General features: G+C 45.4%; 1 protein-coding gene across 1 annotated transcript in view; it reads right to left on the reverse strand.

Annotated features, from left to right (window-relative positions):
* The window catches only part of LOC144605114 (anoctamin-2-like), a 91,417-nt gene that overhangs the window by 46,695 nt on the left and 26,732 nt on the right, over positions 1-17,990 (reverse strand). Inside the window, exons 5-11 of the mRNA XM_078420176.1 lie at positions 16,166-16,217; positions 13,092-13,147; positions 12,349-12,390; positions 11,610-11,674; positions 9,594-9,728; positions 6,197-6,357; positions 445-527 (exon numbers count right to left, since the gene is read on the reverse strand). Of these exons, the coding sequence (XP_078276302.1) occupies positions 445-527; positions 6,197-6,357; positions 9,594-9,728; positions 11,610-11,674; positions 12,349-12,390; positions 13,092-13,147; positions 16,166-16,217 (594 nt within the window). The remainder of the gene's footprint in view (positions 1-444; positions 528-6,196; positions 6,358-9,593; positions 9,729-11,609; positions 11,675-12,348; positions 12,391-13,091; positions 13,148-16,165; positions 16,218-17,990) is intronic.

Consider the following 17,990-nt stretch of genomic DNA (forward strand, 5'->3'; position numbering starts at 1 on the left):
ACTAGTGGGAGAACTGGGAAGGGGGAGGGGATAGAGAGGGGAAGCAGGGACTACCTGAAGTGGGTTGAGGGAGGTACTATAGCAACATTCAAAAGACACGGACAGGGACCCAAATGGGAAAGGTTTAGCAGATGAATGAGACCAGATTAGATGGGGCATCTTGATCAGCACAGAGCAGTTGGGATGAAGGGCCCTCTTCCATGTTGTATGACTCCATGACTCGAAGACCTGTCATCAGGTATTCTCTCTGCAGATGATGCCTGACCTGCAGAGACCTTTCTGTTTTGATTTCAGATTTCTAGCAACTCCAGATTTCTTGTCTTTCTCCACCATTGCACCATCTTTGTCTTACTCCTCTCTGACAAAGGCTATTGGAAGGATTGCGAATGGTCTTAAACTCGAGATACAGATTCAAAGTCAAAAGAAAACCAATGTTTAGCTCACTTCTTCCTCTTCCAGACCAGTTAAATCCCACTGGTAGCACAATCTCATCTGCGTTCGCTTCCAGCATTCGAGGAACAAGGTCGCTGTGAAGAGAGAGGTAGTAATGGAGGATGTTAACAGAAAGTATTCAGTGCTGTCTTTGCTCATTTCTTTCTCAACCATCACTTCTGTAACGAGTGGGATGCACAATCACTTCAGCCTAGTTTTGTTTTGGGTCAGAGATACAGCGTAGAAACAGACCCTTCGGCCTATTGAGTCCATGCTGACCATCGATCACCCGTTCACACTAGATTGCATGTTATCCCACTTTCTCATCCACTCCCTTACACACTAGAGGCAACTTACAGAGAGACAATTAACCTACAAACCCACACGTCTTTGGGGCTGTGGGAGGAAACCGGAGCACCCGGCTAAAAACCCACACAGTCACAGGGAGAACGTACAAACTCCACACATCAGCACCAGAAGCCAGGACCGAACCAGTGTCTCTGGCGCTGTGAGGCAGCAGCTTTACTGTTGCCCCACTGTGCCGCTGAGTTTCAGTTTCTGCTTTTGGCAACTCACTGCTTGGAAAGTTATGACTGAGTTATCTTACAGGATTGTCACTGCACCAGAATCCCACTTCACTGAATATGAAGTATAAGGCTTGATCTAAAATCTTGTCCTTTCAATGTAGCGGCAAACTCCCAAGGAATCACGAGTTTGAGCACCAGCCACAAATATCACAGCTGAGATCTCACCGTTCATGGAGTTGCTTGGTAATCTTTGCTGCAGCTAATTAACCGCTGGATGCCAGTGATTACAGACCGCAATGAAGAACCCATCGCATATTCCCATTTAAAAAAAACTGACTTTAATGTTAGTGCCATTATATCTAATCAGAGTTCTGTGAAACAGCACGAAACTTTTTACAACTTTCTACTTTAAGCTGGCAGGGCTTTTACAAACATTATATACTGTTGCAGAAAACTCTGTTTAAGTAGTACCAGCATCTGCAGTTCCTTGCATCTCCTGATTAGAGAGAAGTAGAGAAATAGAAATAGAGTGTGTGGAGCAGATACATATATTTGGTACACAGAGGGTGGTGGGTGCCTGGAACGTTCTGCCTGGAGTGGTGCTGGAGGCAGATACAATAGTGGCATCTAGGAGGCTTTTGGTTAGGCTGGGAGTGGAGGGATATGAATCGCATGTGGGCAGAGGAGATTAGTTTAACTTGGCATTGTGTTCAGCACGGGCATTGTGGGCTGAAGGGCCTGATCCTATGCTGTACTGTTCTATGTTCCATGTATTACATACAATATCAAAGTCAAGACGGAAAGAGATCAGGGTTTTTCCTTCACAACCAACAATTTCTTCTTATGCAAGTCAAACATAGAGGCAATCAAAACTATGCCTAAGTTTTCCAGTAATCTACATCAACTTTTGGAAATCGGGAATGCCTTGAGCCGGGACTGGTGATCACCATGACAGTGTCTTGGACAGGCAGGGAAAACGTGAATTGACAAGCAGTGTTTCACAGTGCAGGCCTGATGCATCCCCGCTTTAAGGCTAATGGTTAAAATCCTCTGAATCTCCAGACCCACAGGGCGAGACGACCAAGGATGGCTCCATGGGCAGTGGCTCCAGGTAAAGATGTGCTCCTTTCTCAGAGTACCTTTCAAGATCATTATGAGGTCATTGTCTATTGCCTATTTGCCCATGGGTACAATTTGCATGAACTAATCTTCTCATAAGGCCGATTGGTACAGTATAATGGTCGCCAGAGTCTATTAGCTGGTGAACTGAACTCGTAATGCAGAATGTTTTGTTCCTGACAGAACCATCTCCAAGGAATATTGCATTTGCTTGATGTAAAAAACATCACAATAACCTTCAGCTATGAATGCTCTTCCGATGGGCACCTGTACATACGAACGAGCTACTGTAAGGTCAATAAATTAAAATGTCCGATGTTTACGGACAGGTTCACGCCTACAAAGGCAGAACTAGTTTGCTCTCTCCCTCCACTGTTAGTATGTGTTCTTTCTTTCAGTCAAATGTCTTTGATGTCATTTATAATCCAGCGATTGCATCTGACATCACCACATCTCTGACAGCAAGTTGAACAGAAACTGAGCTGAACTGACAAAGTATAAACTACACTGAACTGAAGTTACCAATATCAAGCACTCCGAATTTAAAAAAACTTACCCCTTGAATCCCCTTTAAAATTCCTTCCTCTCACCTTAAACCTATGTTTTTGATATTCCAAGATCAATATATTAAGAGAACCCAGGGATATGTGGATGATACATGAAAGTGGTGCTGAGATTAGAGTTCACCAATTTACTCAATGGCACATTAAGTGCTAGTACCAGTATGACCTCCTCCTATTTCTACTTCTTATACCTTTATCTTAATTTGTCCCATCATTTTAACAGCTGACCGTCTGAAGTGTCCATGGTGGGTTTGAAATTCCCAAGCTTTGATCATTGGAAACTCTTTGCATCACTGTAAAAATCATTTATTATGTAGCAACTCCATATTTGTGAATTTGGGGTTGCTGCACAATAACATTATATTAATTTCTAAGAAAGTATGTTGCCTCAGCACATTCATTCCAAAGTGTAAATGAATAATCAATAATCTCACTCACGTAATTTTGTTATGATGCACCTACATTCAATTAACAGATCTGTGCTGATTTGATAATTAGGCACAAGGAACTGCAGAGGCTGGTTGACAAGTAAAGGTACAAAGTGCTGGAGTAACTGAGCAGGTCAGGCAGCATCTCTGGAGAACATGGATAGGTGACGTTTTGGTTCGGGACTCTTCTTCTACAATCTGTCTGAAAAAGACCCGTTGAGTTACTCCAGCACTTTGTGTCTCACTTGACATTTTCCAGACTTCCAAACCACTCATTAACTACTTGTAGTGTTGCACGCAGGCTGGTTGTGGAAATTACAAAATGTAAAATAAGAAGTACTTTGTAGGGGAAGAATCTTTATATTACAGAACAAGAGAGTCTTTATCATGGTGGTGAATGGGATATGGGGATCAAACAATCTGCAGTGCCACAAATGTTATGGGACATTAAAATCCGTCTGAAGAAGGGTCCCGACCCGAAACGTCATCTGTCCGTTCCCTACATACATGCTGCCGAACCCATTGAGTTCCTCCAGCACTTTGTGCTGTGGTTTAAATCGTCTTGTGGTGGGGAATGGCGTGAGTCTGGATTGGCGATCTCTAGGCCAGCGCCACCCACTGTCTCTCCAAGAAGGCAGGACACGAATCCAAAGAGAGTTTTGGGATGAATGCATGCATTGGGTTGCAGCTGTGCATCTAATCCCCTCAGCTGGCAAACCTTTAGCCACCTGGAGTGAAGATGCATTCCACGACAATAAAAGACAGATTGCTTTTTAGTACATTTTGCAAAGAAAACATGTCCCTAAAGATAAACTGAAATAGTTGTCTGTTTGGCAATGAGTTCATCAGCTGTCCATTCAAATCCTAAATGCAAAGCAGATCACTTCACCCTAATAGAATAACACCACAGGGGGAATGTAAACTACTTGCCACGAAACAAGTCTATGACTAACCCAATGGAATGTTTGATCTGAAACGTTTCCTTAAGTTGTTTTTCCAAGTGTAAAATTAACTAACAAAGATACTTATCTGTCTTTAGGAAGCCGAGATTTGGATCCCTCATCCTCAAGGCTATTTTTCCATCAGCACACGTACAAGGTCCAAACAAGTACCAGCTGTTTCACAAAGACTGAGCGCAGGTCATGGTGACCACATGACGCGATCCATTTCAACCTTGCCATCTGGACTATCACTTGGTCCGATCATTGTAAAATTCTCCTGATCTTCCCTTTAGTTGGATGAAACTTGCTTGGGCTCCAGTACAGGTATGTAGGTCCACCGACAGTTACTGTCCAGGCTGTGACAATTAACATCAAGCTGTACTAAACCCTCATGCATGGCATGACCCTCTGGCATCTAATGTAGAGTTGCTGCAGCCACATTAGAGTACAGAGCTCAAGTTACCTGAACCTGAACCATACTATCAACAGCTGGAGAGCACTCCTTAGTTACCATCTACCTCATTGGAAACCTCTGACTATCTTTAATCGGACTTTATCTTAAACTAAACTTTATTCCCTTTATCATGTATCGGTAGATGTGGGTGGCTCCGTTGTAATCAGGTGTTGTCTTTCCGCAGCCTTGTTAGCACGCAGCAACAAACTTTTCACTGTACCTCAGTTCACGTGACAATAACCTAAACTAAACTAAACTAAACTTACATATGGCTTGTGGCCATCAATGTCCAGAGAATGCATTGCACTGAGGTACAATAATGTCTACGAGTGGAACTGCAAAGGGGGTCAATACTTGTTGGGATGGATGATGCAGGCAAAACCAACCTGTTATTGAACGTACTGTGAGCAAAAAGTCTACGCTTGAGTTATTTCTTGGCCAATGCCCCTCATGAGATGCGATGGGTTATAGCGGTGTCAAGAAGCCTGGATGGTGCCATTTTACTGGGTCAGCTAAAACATCAACACGCCCAAGATCATTCCACTAATGAACACAAAAATGCAGGACAGCTGAAGTAATCCCTCGAGTCCTCCAAATCTGATCTGTTATGAAATAATTCTTACTAAATTAAAGTTTTTAAAAAACTTTACTTTTCCTAAAGTTAAGAAAAAACTCAACTTTCCTTAATCTTAAAAAATTGGACTTTCAGAGGCACAAGGAACTGCAGATGCTGAAATCTTGAGCATAACACAGAATGCTGAAGAGACTCAACAGGTCAGGCAGCATCTGTGGAGGGAATGGACGGGCAACACTTTGGGTCAGGAACCTTCATCAGACTGGACATTGGACTTTCTTCTAGTTCAGAAAACCATCGCACTCAGACTCTGGTATATTTGATGGCCACAGGTCGTTACGCTAGAGATTAACAAACTCTGAGAAAAGTTTCTTCACATTTTATTCTTTAATGGGAATTCCCCTACCCCGAGGCACTGCTCCAAACTCCAAAAACATCTACCAGTGGAAACATTCGCAACTTGTCAGGACCTCTCAAACTCAAATGCGTCACAAATCACGTCTGATCCTTCCAAACTCGAGAGTATCATTTCAATCTGCTTCATCTTTCTTGTGCGAGTGAAGAAACAGCCCAGCAACTGTTCTCTGCACTACTTAGGAACAGCTTCTTCCCCGCTGTTATCAGACGACTCAACAGCCCATTCATAAGCTAGGATTTTGTCCCAATTCCCCAACCAAGCTCATTGTGGGCATTGGACTGTTTCCTCAGTAACTGTGGCATTACAATGCCATTACACTATATCCTGCACTCTGGTATTTTTCTCTTTGAACTACCTGTTGTACTTGTGTGTGGCTAGATTGTATTCCTAAAAGGAGCCAAGGAGCTGGAGTAACTCAGCAGGTCTGGAGATCATGGATAGTTGATGTTTCAGGTCAAGACCTTTCTTCAGACTGATTGTAAGAGGGGAGAAGAAAGCTAGACCAGCAGAAGGAGCCAGCATCTACAGTTCCTTGTTTCTACATAGATTGTACTCATGTACAGTGTGATTGATTTGGCTGGATAGCATGCAAACAAAAGTTTCTTCACTGTATCTCGGTGCACGCGACAATGATAAACCAATGGCAATACCGGGGTGCAATGGCTAAACCCAACCAAACTGTCATTCGCCAGATAATTATTCCAGTAGTAAAACTTGACAGCAGAACAAACTTCTCTTACCCCAGAGTGCCATGAAGATGGAAAATAAGATGGTGGCGGGGTTGTCGAACAGGTGGCTGGCCTGTGCTGTGGCACATGCAGTGCTGAGATGCCAGTAATCGCACGACTTGTCACAGAGTGGGCACATGGTGAAGTTATTCTGCTCATCACACATCTCCGCACTGAAGCAACGAGAAAACAGAAAGGACCTTGACACTCTGAGCGTGGCCAATGGCATCTTGTTTCCACGCAAGTTAACGATCTCCGAGGCAAATTATCAACATTTAATTTATTTTTTGCTGGGGGAAAAAAGACACAAAGTGCTGGAGTAACTCAATGGGTCTGGCGGCATCTCTGGAGTTACTCCAGCACTTTGTGCTCCAGATATGCTACCTAACCCAATCTGTTACTCCAGCACTTTGGGTCTTTTTGTTTGTAAACCAGCATCTGCAGTTCCTTGTTTCCACATCAAAATGGAGGGAGTTTGTTTTAGAACATGGAACAGTACAGCACAAGAGCAGGCCCTGGCTTGGCCGCACAGTCCATGCCCAACATGATGGATGCCAAGACCAACTCTTATCATAGAACAGTACAGCACAAGAGCAGGCTCTTGGCCGTACAATGTCTATGCCCAACACAATGCCAAGACCAACTCTTATCTGCCTGTAGATAATATTGATACTGAATTACCTTCTTTTAGTATGTCCATATGAACCCCCAATAGTTCTCACACCTGTACCCAAGGCCATGGAAGTGATTGAGAAGACCATGTATGCTTGCATGGTGAATGAGTACCACCTGTGGGGAATGGGGTGGGGAAAGAGTATGGATTGAACGAGGTTTGAGAATGGGATCATGCGGGTGATCTGAATGAGATTCACTTCACCCATGGGATATTCACTTCACCCATGGGTTAGTGGGTGGAGGAATGGTGTCACGCGGGATGTTGGGAGAAAAGCTAGAAATCCAATGGTAAATACGGGACTAGCCTCAGTTGGCTTCGTTCCAACGCCGGAGTCCCAGGGTGGCAAATAATAATTTAGCCTAATTTCTCCTGCAGAGCTCCTCAATGGACCCTGGTTAATGATGTTATTCCTTACACACCTGACACAGGGATTGTGCCTACTGTGCAAGCAGGCATTAAACACTAGCATTATCCCACTCACTAGGGAACATCGATAGAAGCTAACTAACCCACAAACCTGTACGTCTTTGGATGTGGGAGGAAACCAGAGCACCCGGAGGAAACCCACATGGTCACCGGGAGAATGTACAAACTCTGTACAGACAGCACCCACAGTCAGGATTGAACCCTGGTCTCTGGCGCTGTAAGGCAGCAACTCTACCACTGTGCCACTATGCCACCCTTGGGCCTTCTAAAGTCTGAGCAATGGTTGACGAAGGGCAGCCATCAAATTCACTTGCAATCAGTACAAGCTGCCATTTGTTACTGACGATTGTGAAGAGCTTCCAACCATGCTCTACAGTGAACGTGTGGAACTTTTACCAGGTGGATTGTAGAGGCAAATGGATGCTTTGAAGGGGAGGCTTGACACGTTAGTGAATGAGAAATGAAGGGTGCACGCTGATGGCATGAAGTAAAGTATGGTGGGAGTCACACAGCACAGAAACAGGCCCTTCAGGCCAAAACATCCATGCAACCAAGGTACCCCATCTAAACTAGTGCATTTGGCCCGTATTCCTCTAAATCTTTCCAACAATGGCAGCACAGTTGATAGAGCTACTGCTTCACAGTGCCAGGGTCATGGGTTTGATCCTGACCTTGGGTGCTGTTTGCATGGAGTTTGTACGTTCGCCTTGTGACCGCATGGTGTTCCTCCGGGTTCACCAGTTTCCTCCCACATCCCAAAGACGTGGGGATTTGTAGGCTAATTGGCCTCTGTAAATCACCTCGAGGGTGTAAGGGAGTGGATGAGAAAGTTGGATAAGGGCCGCACGGTGGCGCAGCGGTAGAGTTGCCGCCTTACGGAGCTTTCTGCACCAGAGACCCGGCTTCAATCCAGACTACGGGTGCTGTCTCTATGGAATTTGTACGTTCTCCCCGTGACCGCGCGGGTTTTCTCCAAAATCTTCGGTTTCTTCCCACACTCCAAAGACGTACAGGTTTGTAGGTTAATTGGCTTTCCATAAATATAAATTGTCCCTAGCATGGGTAGGATAGTGTTAATGTGCGGGGATCGCTAGTCAGCGTGGACTTGGTGGGCCGAAGGGCCTGTTTCTGCACTGTTTCTCTGAACTAAACATAGAACAAGCATGATCAATGGTCGGCATGGATGGTGGGCCGAATGGCCCTTTTCCATGTTGTATCTCTGAAGCAAAACTGTTAATGTACCTATTAAAATGTGTTTTGAATGTTGTTATTGGACTAGTGTTGAGCAAAGGTGGCTGCACAGACTTAGACAATAGACAATAGACAATAGGTGCAGGAGTAGGCCATTCAGCCCTTTGAGCCAGCACCGCCATTCAATGCGATCATGGCTGATCACTCTCAATCAGTACCCCGTTCCTGCCTTCTCCCCATACCCTCTCACTCCGCTATCCTTAAGAGCTCTATCCAGCTCTCTCTTGAAAGCATCCAACGAACTGGCCTCCACTGCCTTCTGAGGCAGAGAATTCCACACCTTCACCACTCTCTGACTGAAAAAGTTCTTCCTCATCTCTGTTCTAAATGGCCTACCCCTTATTCTTAAACTGTGGCCCCTTGTTCTGGACTCCCCCAACATTGGGAACATGTTTCCTGCCTCTAATGTGTCCAATCCCCTAATTATCTTATATGTTTCAATAAGATCCCCCCTCATCCTTCTAAATTCCAGTGTATACAAGCCTAATTGCTCCAGCCTTTCAACATACGACAGTCCCGCCATTCCGGGAATTAACCTAGTGAACCTACGCTGCACGCCCTCAATAGCAAGAATATCCTTCCTCAAATTTGGAGACCAAAACTGCACACAGTACTCCAGGTGCGGTCTCACCAGGGCCCGGTACAACTGTAGAAGGACCTCTTTGCTCCTATACTCAACTCCTCTTGTTATGAAGGCCAACATTCCATTGGCTTTCTTCACTGCCTGCTGTACCCACATGCTTCCTTTCAGTGACTGATGCACTAGGACACCCAGATCTCGTTGAACATCCCCTCTTCCTAACTTGACACCATTCAGATAATAATCTGACTTGTTGGGTTAAATGGCTTAGTCTGTGCAGTCACTTCCACGTTACCCTACCTGACAATATATGATGCGTGTCAGAAACCATTGATTCAACATGTGGGACAATAGCACCTTAATAAAAGTAATATTAGCAACAACAATACTTTTGTAGAATTAAACTTTCTGGTTTGTACTCCATAAAGGATTAGGTATATACCACTGACTCGCATTAGTTCAGGATGAAATCTTACCTTGGTATGTCATTGTTTATTGTAATACACCCATACAAAAATACTATGATCCCAACCAGTGATGCTGGCATCAGCAGCTCTGTGTAGAGTCCCAACCATGCAAAGTACAAGCCAATCTTCTCACCAAAATACTTCCTGTGAAAGACATAGATTAAAAATCAAATTAGTCAAAAGTAAGACAAAACAGCTGCCACATTGTGCCAGGGACCCAGGTTTGATCCTGATGAGGAGTGCTGTCTTTACAGAGTTTGCACATTCTCTCTGTGACCTTGTGGTTTTTCTCAGGGTGCTCTGGTTTCCTCCCACATCCCAAAGACGTGCAGGCTTGTCGGTTGATTGACTTCTGTAAATGATCCCGAGTGCGTAGAACAGAACTAGTATACGGGTGATTGTTGGTCAGTGCAGACTTGGTGGACTGAAGGGCCTGTTTCCACACTGTATCTCGAAACTAAACTAAAGCTAAAATGTTCCCATTTCCTGCAGGAAATTGTGCTCAAAGGGCATGCCGATCAGTGAACCCCCAAAGAGTGTAGCACCCTTACATCGTCTGTCTGAGAGACTGGCCCCTTAATGAGCACGCTAACTCATTACTTAAGCAACCAATCAATCGATTAAACGATTAAGTGATTACTTAATTGATCAGGGAATTTATCCACCAGTGAATAATCCATTAGTGAATTAATTGGAGAATTTATCCATCAAAAATTCACTGCATCATTATCTGAGTTTAATTGGCTAACTTAAGTACATGAAACAAACATCAATCTCACAATACCTAAACACATCACAAATCATAACTCTGTTTGTTTCTCAAACATTTAATAATTATAAATTCAAATACTCCTGAGAGGAGTAACATTACACACAGAAGGCCTTACAATTCATTGCTTCATGTGTCGAGTCAGACTTATAGTCATAAGGCATGGAAACAGGCCCTTCAGCCCAACTCGTCCATGCTGGCTAAAATGCCCAATCTACACTAGTCCCACCTGCCTATGTTGCGCCCATATCCCTCTCAATCCTTCCTAACAACAAATCTGTCCAAATGACCTTTAAATGTTGTTAAATAGTACTTGCATCAACTACCTCCTCTGGCAGCTCATTCCATATACCCACCACCCTCTCTCACCCCTCAGGTTCCTATTAAATCCCCCCCCCCCCCCCCCCCTCCTCATCTTAAACCTATGTCACCCATTTCTTGATTCCCCTACTCTGGATAACAGACTCTGTATTCATCCCATATATTCCCCGGATGATCTTATTCTGCTCTATAAGATCAACCCTCAGCTTCCTGTGCTCCAAGGAGTAAAGTCCAAGCCTGTCTAACCTCTGCCTATAGCTAATTTGTGGAGGGGGGCCCCACGTTCCTTCCTGATTAAAGAAGTGAAAGGCTTTGGAGAGGTTGAGGAAGTCCATATATAATGGCTGTTCTTCCACCAATCCACCCTCTGACAATAAAGTTTTGGGACTTTAGATTTTAGAGATACAGCGTGGAAACAGGCCCTTTGGCCCACCGAGTCCATGCTGGCCAGCGATACACCAGCACTATCCTTCACACGAGGGACAATTTACAATCTCTACAGAAGCCAATTAACCTACATACCTGCAAGTCTTTGGAGTGTGGGAGGAAACTGGAGCACACGGAAAAACCCCACGCGGTCACAGGAAGAATGTGCAAACTCTGTTTGCACATCCAGCACCAGGATTGAACCCAGGTCTCTGGCGCTGTAAGGCTGCAACTCTATCGCTGCACCACTGTGCCGCCCCTTACATGCTGATTTAGGAAGTGCGTAAGGCCACACTGAGAGTATTGTTTCCCAGTTTGGTCGCTCTGCCCATCTGCCCCGTCAACCATCTCCTGCCCTTCCATGGAACAGCTGCGATTCCCACATCATCCACGGACGGCTCCACAAAACTAGAGTGGACGTCATCCTCAATCCCAAGGGACCACCCAAGACAATCTTCACAGTTAAAAATCACACTTCAGCAACCTCAAAAGAACATGTCAGAAACTACCTTATCAGTTCAATTGGCTGGTACTTATAAAACACGCCATATCGCGCCCATTCCTGGTACAGCAGCTGCAATGTCAAAGGACAGAATTAATATTCTATAAGGCGGGCATCTTAGTACCTTTACTGATACTGTGTTATCTGAAGTCAAAAATACAATGGCTCAACCAGAATGAAGTCAATGGTATCAAGTTTTGGCGGGTCACTGCTTTGAGTCCGTGGTAGCCAGCCAGAAGCACAGTGGCGCAGCGGGTAGAGCTGCGGCCTCACAGCGCCATAGACCCAGGTCCAAATCTGACCACGGGTGCTGTCTGTGCGGAGTTTGCTCGTTCTCCCTGTGACCATGTGGGTTTCCTCCGGGTGCTCAAGTTTCCTCCCACATCCCAAAGACGTGCGGGTGTGTAGGGTAATTGGCCCCTAGCTGGTAGGGAGTGAATGAGAAAGTAGGATAACATAGAATGAGTGTGAACGGGTGGTCGATGGTCAGCGTGGACTCAGTGGGCCGAAGGGCCTGTTTTCGTGCCGTATCTCTAATGTCTGAAGATAGACACAAGATGCTGGAGTAACTCAGCGGGACAGGCAGCATCTCTGGAGAGAAGGAATGGGTGACGTTTCGGGTCGGGACCCTCCTTCAGGCCCTAATCTCCGAATAAATTGCTGCTCAAGTTACAACTATCGTCAATTCCTTTCCAACTGCATTTTTCTAAACACTTACAATGGAAAAGTGTCGATGAATGCCTTACCCTGCGTTCATTCTCCTCTGGATCAGTGCCTTCATAATCACCCTGGAGAAAACAAACAGTGTACAGGGAATTGTGTCGTCAGACCAAGGACAATCTCCCCACTTAATTGGTCCTCAGTAAATTGCCCCGAGTGTGTAGGGAGTGGATGAGAAATCTCCCCACTTAGTCCACCCCGGCCTCTGTGCTTCACACAAACCCACTCCCATCCTTTTCCATCAAACTCAATGAGAATCATCCTGTCCTCCATATACATTTATCAAGCCTCCCCTTAAAATCCTCAATGCTCTGCTTCTTCCACTACCAGTGGTAGCGTGTTCCACAATTAGCAGTGAGTTCCACATCAATGTATTATGCATACGATGAAGATGTATTCCAGAGAGAGTTAGATATAGCTCTTGGGGCTAATGAAATCAAGGGTTCGAAGGGCTCGAAGGGCCAAATGGCCTCCTCCTGCACCCATTTCTTATGTTTCTATGGATATGGCGAGAAAGCAGGAACAGGGTACTGATTTTGAATGATCAGCCATGATCATATTGAATGGCGGCACTGGCTCGAAGGGCCGAATGGCCACACTCCAAAGACATACAGGTTTGTAGGCTAGTTGGCTTGGTGTAATATTTGTAAAATGTCCCTTGTTTTGTAGGGCAGTGTGACTATGCAGGGATCGTTGGTCGGCGCGGACTCAGTGGGCCAAAAGGCCTGTTTCCGCGCTGTATCTCTTAACTAAACTAAACTAAACTTACATCATGAAGGGGATAGGCAGATTCGTAGACACCATTTGCTATTAAAGTTGTTATACCTGAAAGACAAATTTACATCGTGAAATTCTATCACACATCGGCCAATAATTCCAGTATAATCTCACTGTATCTCCTCCACATGTATGGCAAGTGAACCAGCTGATAAGTAGCTTCAAGTCAACAAACCATTGTCATAGTCTGCAGCCAGCATTCCTATTCCCTGATATTGCCCTTCCTTTCGATCTTCCCCCTTCCCCTGGTGCTGACCCACTCCCACCATCTCCCACCCACAATCTGCTTCCTCTACCCAGACCATGTCCACCTGCCACACCCCAGGGATCTGAACCCAACTGGCCTCCCCTCCAACATCACCACTCTGCGTGATGTGACAGAATGTTTAGGCCAAATGCCAATGCAAGTAGATAGAGCGGGAAAGAAAGCTCATGGTGTACTAGCCCTCATCAGTCAGGACATTGAGCATAAGAGTCAGGAAGTCATGATGCAGCTTTACAGGCAATTGGTCTGGCCGCATTTGGAGTATTGCATGCATTTCCAGTCATCCCAATACAGGATGTAGAGGCTTTTAAATGTGTGCAGAATGCTCCCGGGATCAGAGAGTATTACCTATAAGGAGAGGTTGGAAAAACTTGGATGGTTTTGTCTGGAAAATCAAAAGTTCAGGGGGGACCTGATAGAATCATGTAAAATGATGACGGACATAGATAGGATAGAAAGTCAGAACCTTTTTCCCCAGAGTGGAAATGTCAAAGATAAAAGGGCATAGCTTAAATGTGAGTCAGGGAAAGTTTAAAGGAGGTGTGTGTGTGGGGGGGGGGGCAGGTTTTTACACAGAGTGCTGGTGTGTGCCTGGGGTGCTGGTTGAGGGAGATATGATAGTGGCATTTAAAAGATTTTGAAGAAGGCTGAATAAGGGTCCCGACCCAAAATGTCACCCATCCTTTTCGTCCAGGGATGCTGCCTGACCCACTGATTACTCCAGCACTTTGTGTCTATCTACCCCGTGATGTTCTATGTGCTGGGTTCTCCAGTTAGAAAGTGTTGGCTGGACCAGGGGAAGACACTCTGATTCTCCAGGCCTGGGACAGGGCTCTGGGAGGGTGGGACGCTTCAGACAGAGGAAGCACAACTAATGGAGGATGCTCTAAGGTCTTCCTGGATCCACAAAGAAACACATCCAAATCATATTTTCTGGGACTCTTCCTGTTTAGTTCACGTCATTTAGAAGTTAGGTCCCATGGATGGAATCTGAGCCAAGGTCCAGGTTTTTAAACATTGCTTGTAAGGAAGAGCAGGGTGGCATGATGGTGCAGCGGTAGAGTTGCCGCCTTACAGCGCCAGGGAACCGGGTTCGATCCTCATTATGGGTGATTGTCTGTACAGAAGTTTGTACGTTCTCCCCGCGACCTGCGTGGGTTTTCTCCGAGATCTTTGGTTTCCTCCCACACTCTAAAGACGTAGGTTAATTGGCTTGGTATAAGAGTAAATTGTCTCTCTTGTGTGCAGGATATCGTTGGTGTACGGGGATCGCTGGTCAGCGCGGACTCGTGGGGCAGAAGGGCCTGGTTCTGCACTGGATCTCTAAACTAAACTAAACTAAAAGGAATAATGCAGGAAGGGAGCCGGCTTCATCAGAGACCCACGCCACCCTGGCCACACTCCCATTTCACTCTTACCATTGGGAAGAAAGTACAGGAGACTAAAAACCGTGACCACCAGGTTCAAGAACAGCCTCTTCCCAACAACCATCAAGCTCTTGAACACTGCACAACACTAACTTCAACTATGAACTATGAACTATTAACTATGAACTATGAACTATGAACTTTGCACGAAGGACGTGGGCCTCTTTTGCATTAGTACTGGGGTTATTCATTTATTGATTTTTTTTAAAATTACTGTATAAATTACCTACAGGCATTGTTTTTACAGGCCTATTATGCTGCTGCAAGTAAGAATTTTATTGTTCAGCTGTCAGTACAATGACAATTAAAAACTCTTGATTCTCTCTCGACTCTTGTGAGACTAAATCTGCTGAGCTGACGACCAGTCTGTCTGCCTCCTTTCAGATATATGGACAGAGTAGCTATCGTCATTGATAGGATCCTGGCTCACACTCTAGATATCAATCTTAATGGAGTTTACTCAGGCTGTTGTTACACGTTGGCCCATTGGGAATCAACTAAGTGTGCAGAAGTACTTTTTCTCAACATCTTTCATAAACCCACTGCCAACAAAAATGTTATCACAATTGAAAAATCAAAATATCTGCAGATACTGGAAATCAAAGAAAAATTAATTGAAAATTACCCGAAATGTTAACGTTGTTTTTCTTCCCACAATCTCAGCGTGAGATTGAGCTGAGTGTTTCCAGCATTTTATCTTCATTAAAAACAGACACAGAGTGCAACGGTAGACCTGCTGCCTCACAGCGCCAGAGACGTGGGTTCGATGCTCACCTCGGGTGGTGCCCTTACGGAGTTTGGACGTTCTCCCTGTGACTGCATTGGTTTTCTCCGGGTCCTCTGGTTTCCTCCCACATACCAAAGATATGCAGGTTTGTAGGTTAATTGGCTTCTGTAATTTGCCCCTAATGTGCAGGATAGGACAAGTGTATGTGGGCCGAGGGTTGTAATCGGTGGGCAATGGGCTTGATTCCACACTGTATCGCTGACAAAACTAAAAAATGGTGGAGTAACTCAGCGGGTCAGGCAGCATCTCTGGAGAACATGGATAGCTGATGCTTTGGGTCTTCTGAAGACTGATTGTAGTATGGGGGAGGTGAAAGCTGGAGGAGAGGAGGGGCAGGACAAAGCATGGTAGGATATAGATTGTTACAGGTGGGAGGAGGGTTTGATATTCAGATGGTTGAACAAAGGCCACAGATGAATGGGCATCTCTGCTTCTACTTGTTTCTCCCTATTATTTTTAATGTTCCAATCGATCAATATCTGAACCAACTGACCAACATCCAAAATGGCCCATAAATATCTATATCTACTTTCAGAATTATTTAAGGATCACCCCGAAAAGTGCTCTCAGGGATGGAAGCTCCTTACCCGTGTTATATGGAGCTTTTGCACATGAAGTTCGTTTTAAAATTTCATAAACCTGTATGGAAATTAAAAACTAAAGTCAGCAATCTAGACTAAAGTTCCATCGACATCAACACCAGAAAATATTAATGTCAGGCTACTTGTGTTCCATGGCAACTAAGCCCATAATATATTGCACCATTCGGTTTAGGGCGGCATAGTGGCGCAGCGGGTAAAGCTGCTGCCTCACAGCGCAGAGACCCAGGTTCAATCCTGACCTCGGGTGCTGTTTGTGTGGAGTTTGCACGTTCTCCCTGTGACATCGTGGGCTTCCTCCGGGTGCTCCGGTTTCCACCAACATCCCAAAGACGTGCAGGTCTGTAGGTTAATTGGCCCTTCTGTGAATCGCCCCCCATGTGCAAGGAGTGGATGAGAAAGTGTAATAACATAAAACCAATGTGAACAGGTTGACCACCTGGGGCTCTGGTTCGCAGAGCCCGCTGCCCGGACTCACCACCTGCGGTGCTGGCTGCCTGCGGATGCTACGGGAGCGGCTGCGATTCGTCTCCGGAGGCTCCGGCGCGGGCCGCGTGGACGTCGGAAGCCCGCAGGCCCCTGGATGGGGGCCGACATCGGGAGCTCCGGCAGCGGCAGAGGCAGCGTGTTCGCCCGCCCCGAATCGCGGGGCTTGGGTCGGCCCGCCGCGGACCTTTCACCGTCCGGCGCGGCCTGAAATAGGCCGTGGACCTTTCACCGCCCAGCGGCGGCTTCAATATCGGGAGCCCCGACCGCCCCGACGTGGCAACTCCAACAGCCTGACCGCGGGAGAAGACGGCAGGGAAGAGAAAAAGACATTGTGGCCTTCCATCACAGTGAGGAGGGACTGGAGGAGACTCACTGTGATGGATGTTTCTTTTTGTTTGGTGTTAGTTGTGATTGTATGTGTTATTGCATTTTTATTGATTATTCTTATTGGTCTTATTGTTTAACTGTGGGTAATGTTTCATTTCACTACACATTTATGTGTATGTAACAAATAAACGACTATTGACTATTGACTATTGTGATCAATCATCTGTGTGGACTCGATGGGCCAAATGGCCTGTTGCCATGCTGTATCTCTCAATTAAATGTTAAAGAAACACACGGAATGGTATGTAAAAGCAAAACCAGTGCAAGTTTCAAATCTTGCATCACCATGTAGACTTTGCTTTCAAAGTCGACTGAAGTGAAGCCCGGTGCTGCTTGAAGTTTGAAAGGGAAGCAGATATTTGCTTTTTGTGGAGATTTTGGGATACTGCAGCTTTTGAAAACAATGGTAGTTGGGCCTGATGCTTAGTTGTGGGGTGATGGACAAGACTGAGGCTTGAGGAAGCAGCATTGGGGATCGACGTACGACTTTGGTCTAAAATACTCATTTTAATCATATTGAATCGATACATAGTTTGTAATAGCATGTATTTATCAACTAAAATAATTTTCCCTAACCATCTCAAATAAAATATCATTGAACACTAGGTCAACAGAAGCATTGTTAGGAGTCCAGGAGATGAGGAATTGGCAGCAATGAGAAAGAATGATCTCAGTGGTAATTTCCCCTGCTTGGCCAACACAAGACTGTACAGAGTTTGTACGTTATCACAGTGACCTGCGTGGGTTTTCTCCAGGTGCACCGGTTTCCTCCCACTCTCCAAAGACATACAGGTTTGTAGACTAATTGGCTTGGTGAAATTGTCAATTGTCACTAGTGTGTGTCGGAAAGAGTTGGTGTGTGGGGATGGCTGGTCGGCGCGGACTTGGTAAATGTGGGGCTGATTTACCACCCTGCTCATTGGAAATGATCGTTTCA

Source organism: Rhinoraja longicauda, chromosome 23, assembly GCF_053455715.1.
Source record: "Rhinoraja longicauda isolate Sanriku21f chromosome 23, sRhiLon1.1, whole genome shotgun sequence".
In the NCBI taxonomy this organism is placed as follows: Eukaryota; Metazoa; Chordata; class Chondrichthyes; order Rajiformes; family Arhynchobatidae; genus Rhinoraja; species Rhinoraja longicauda.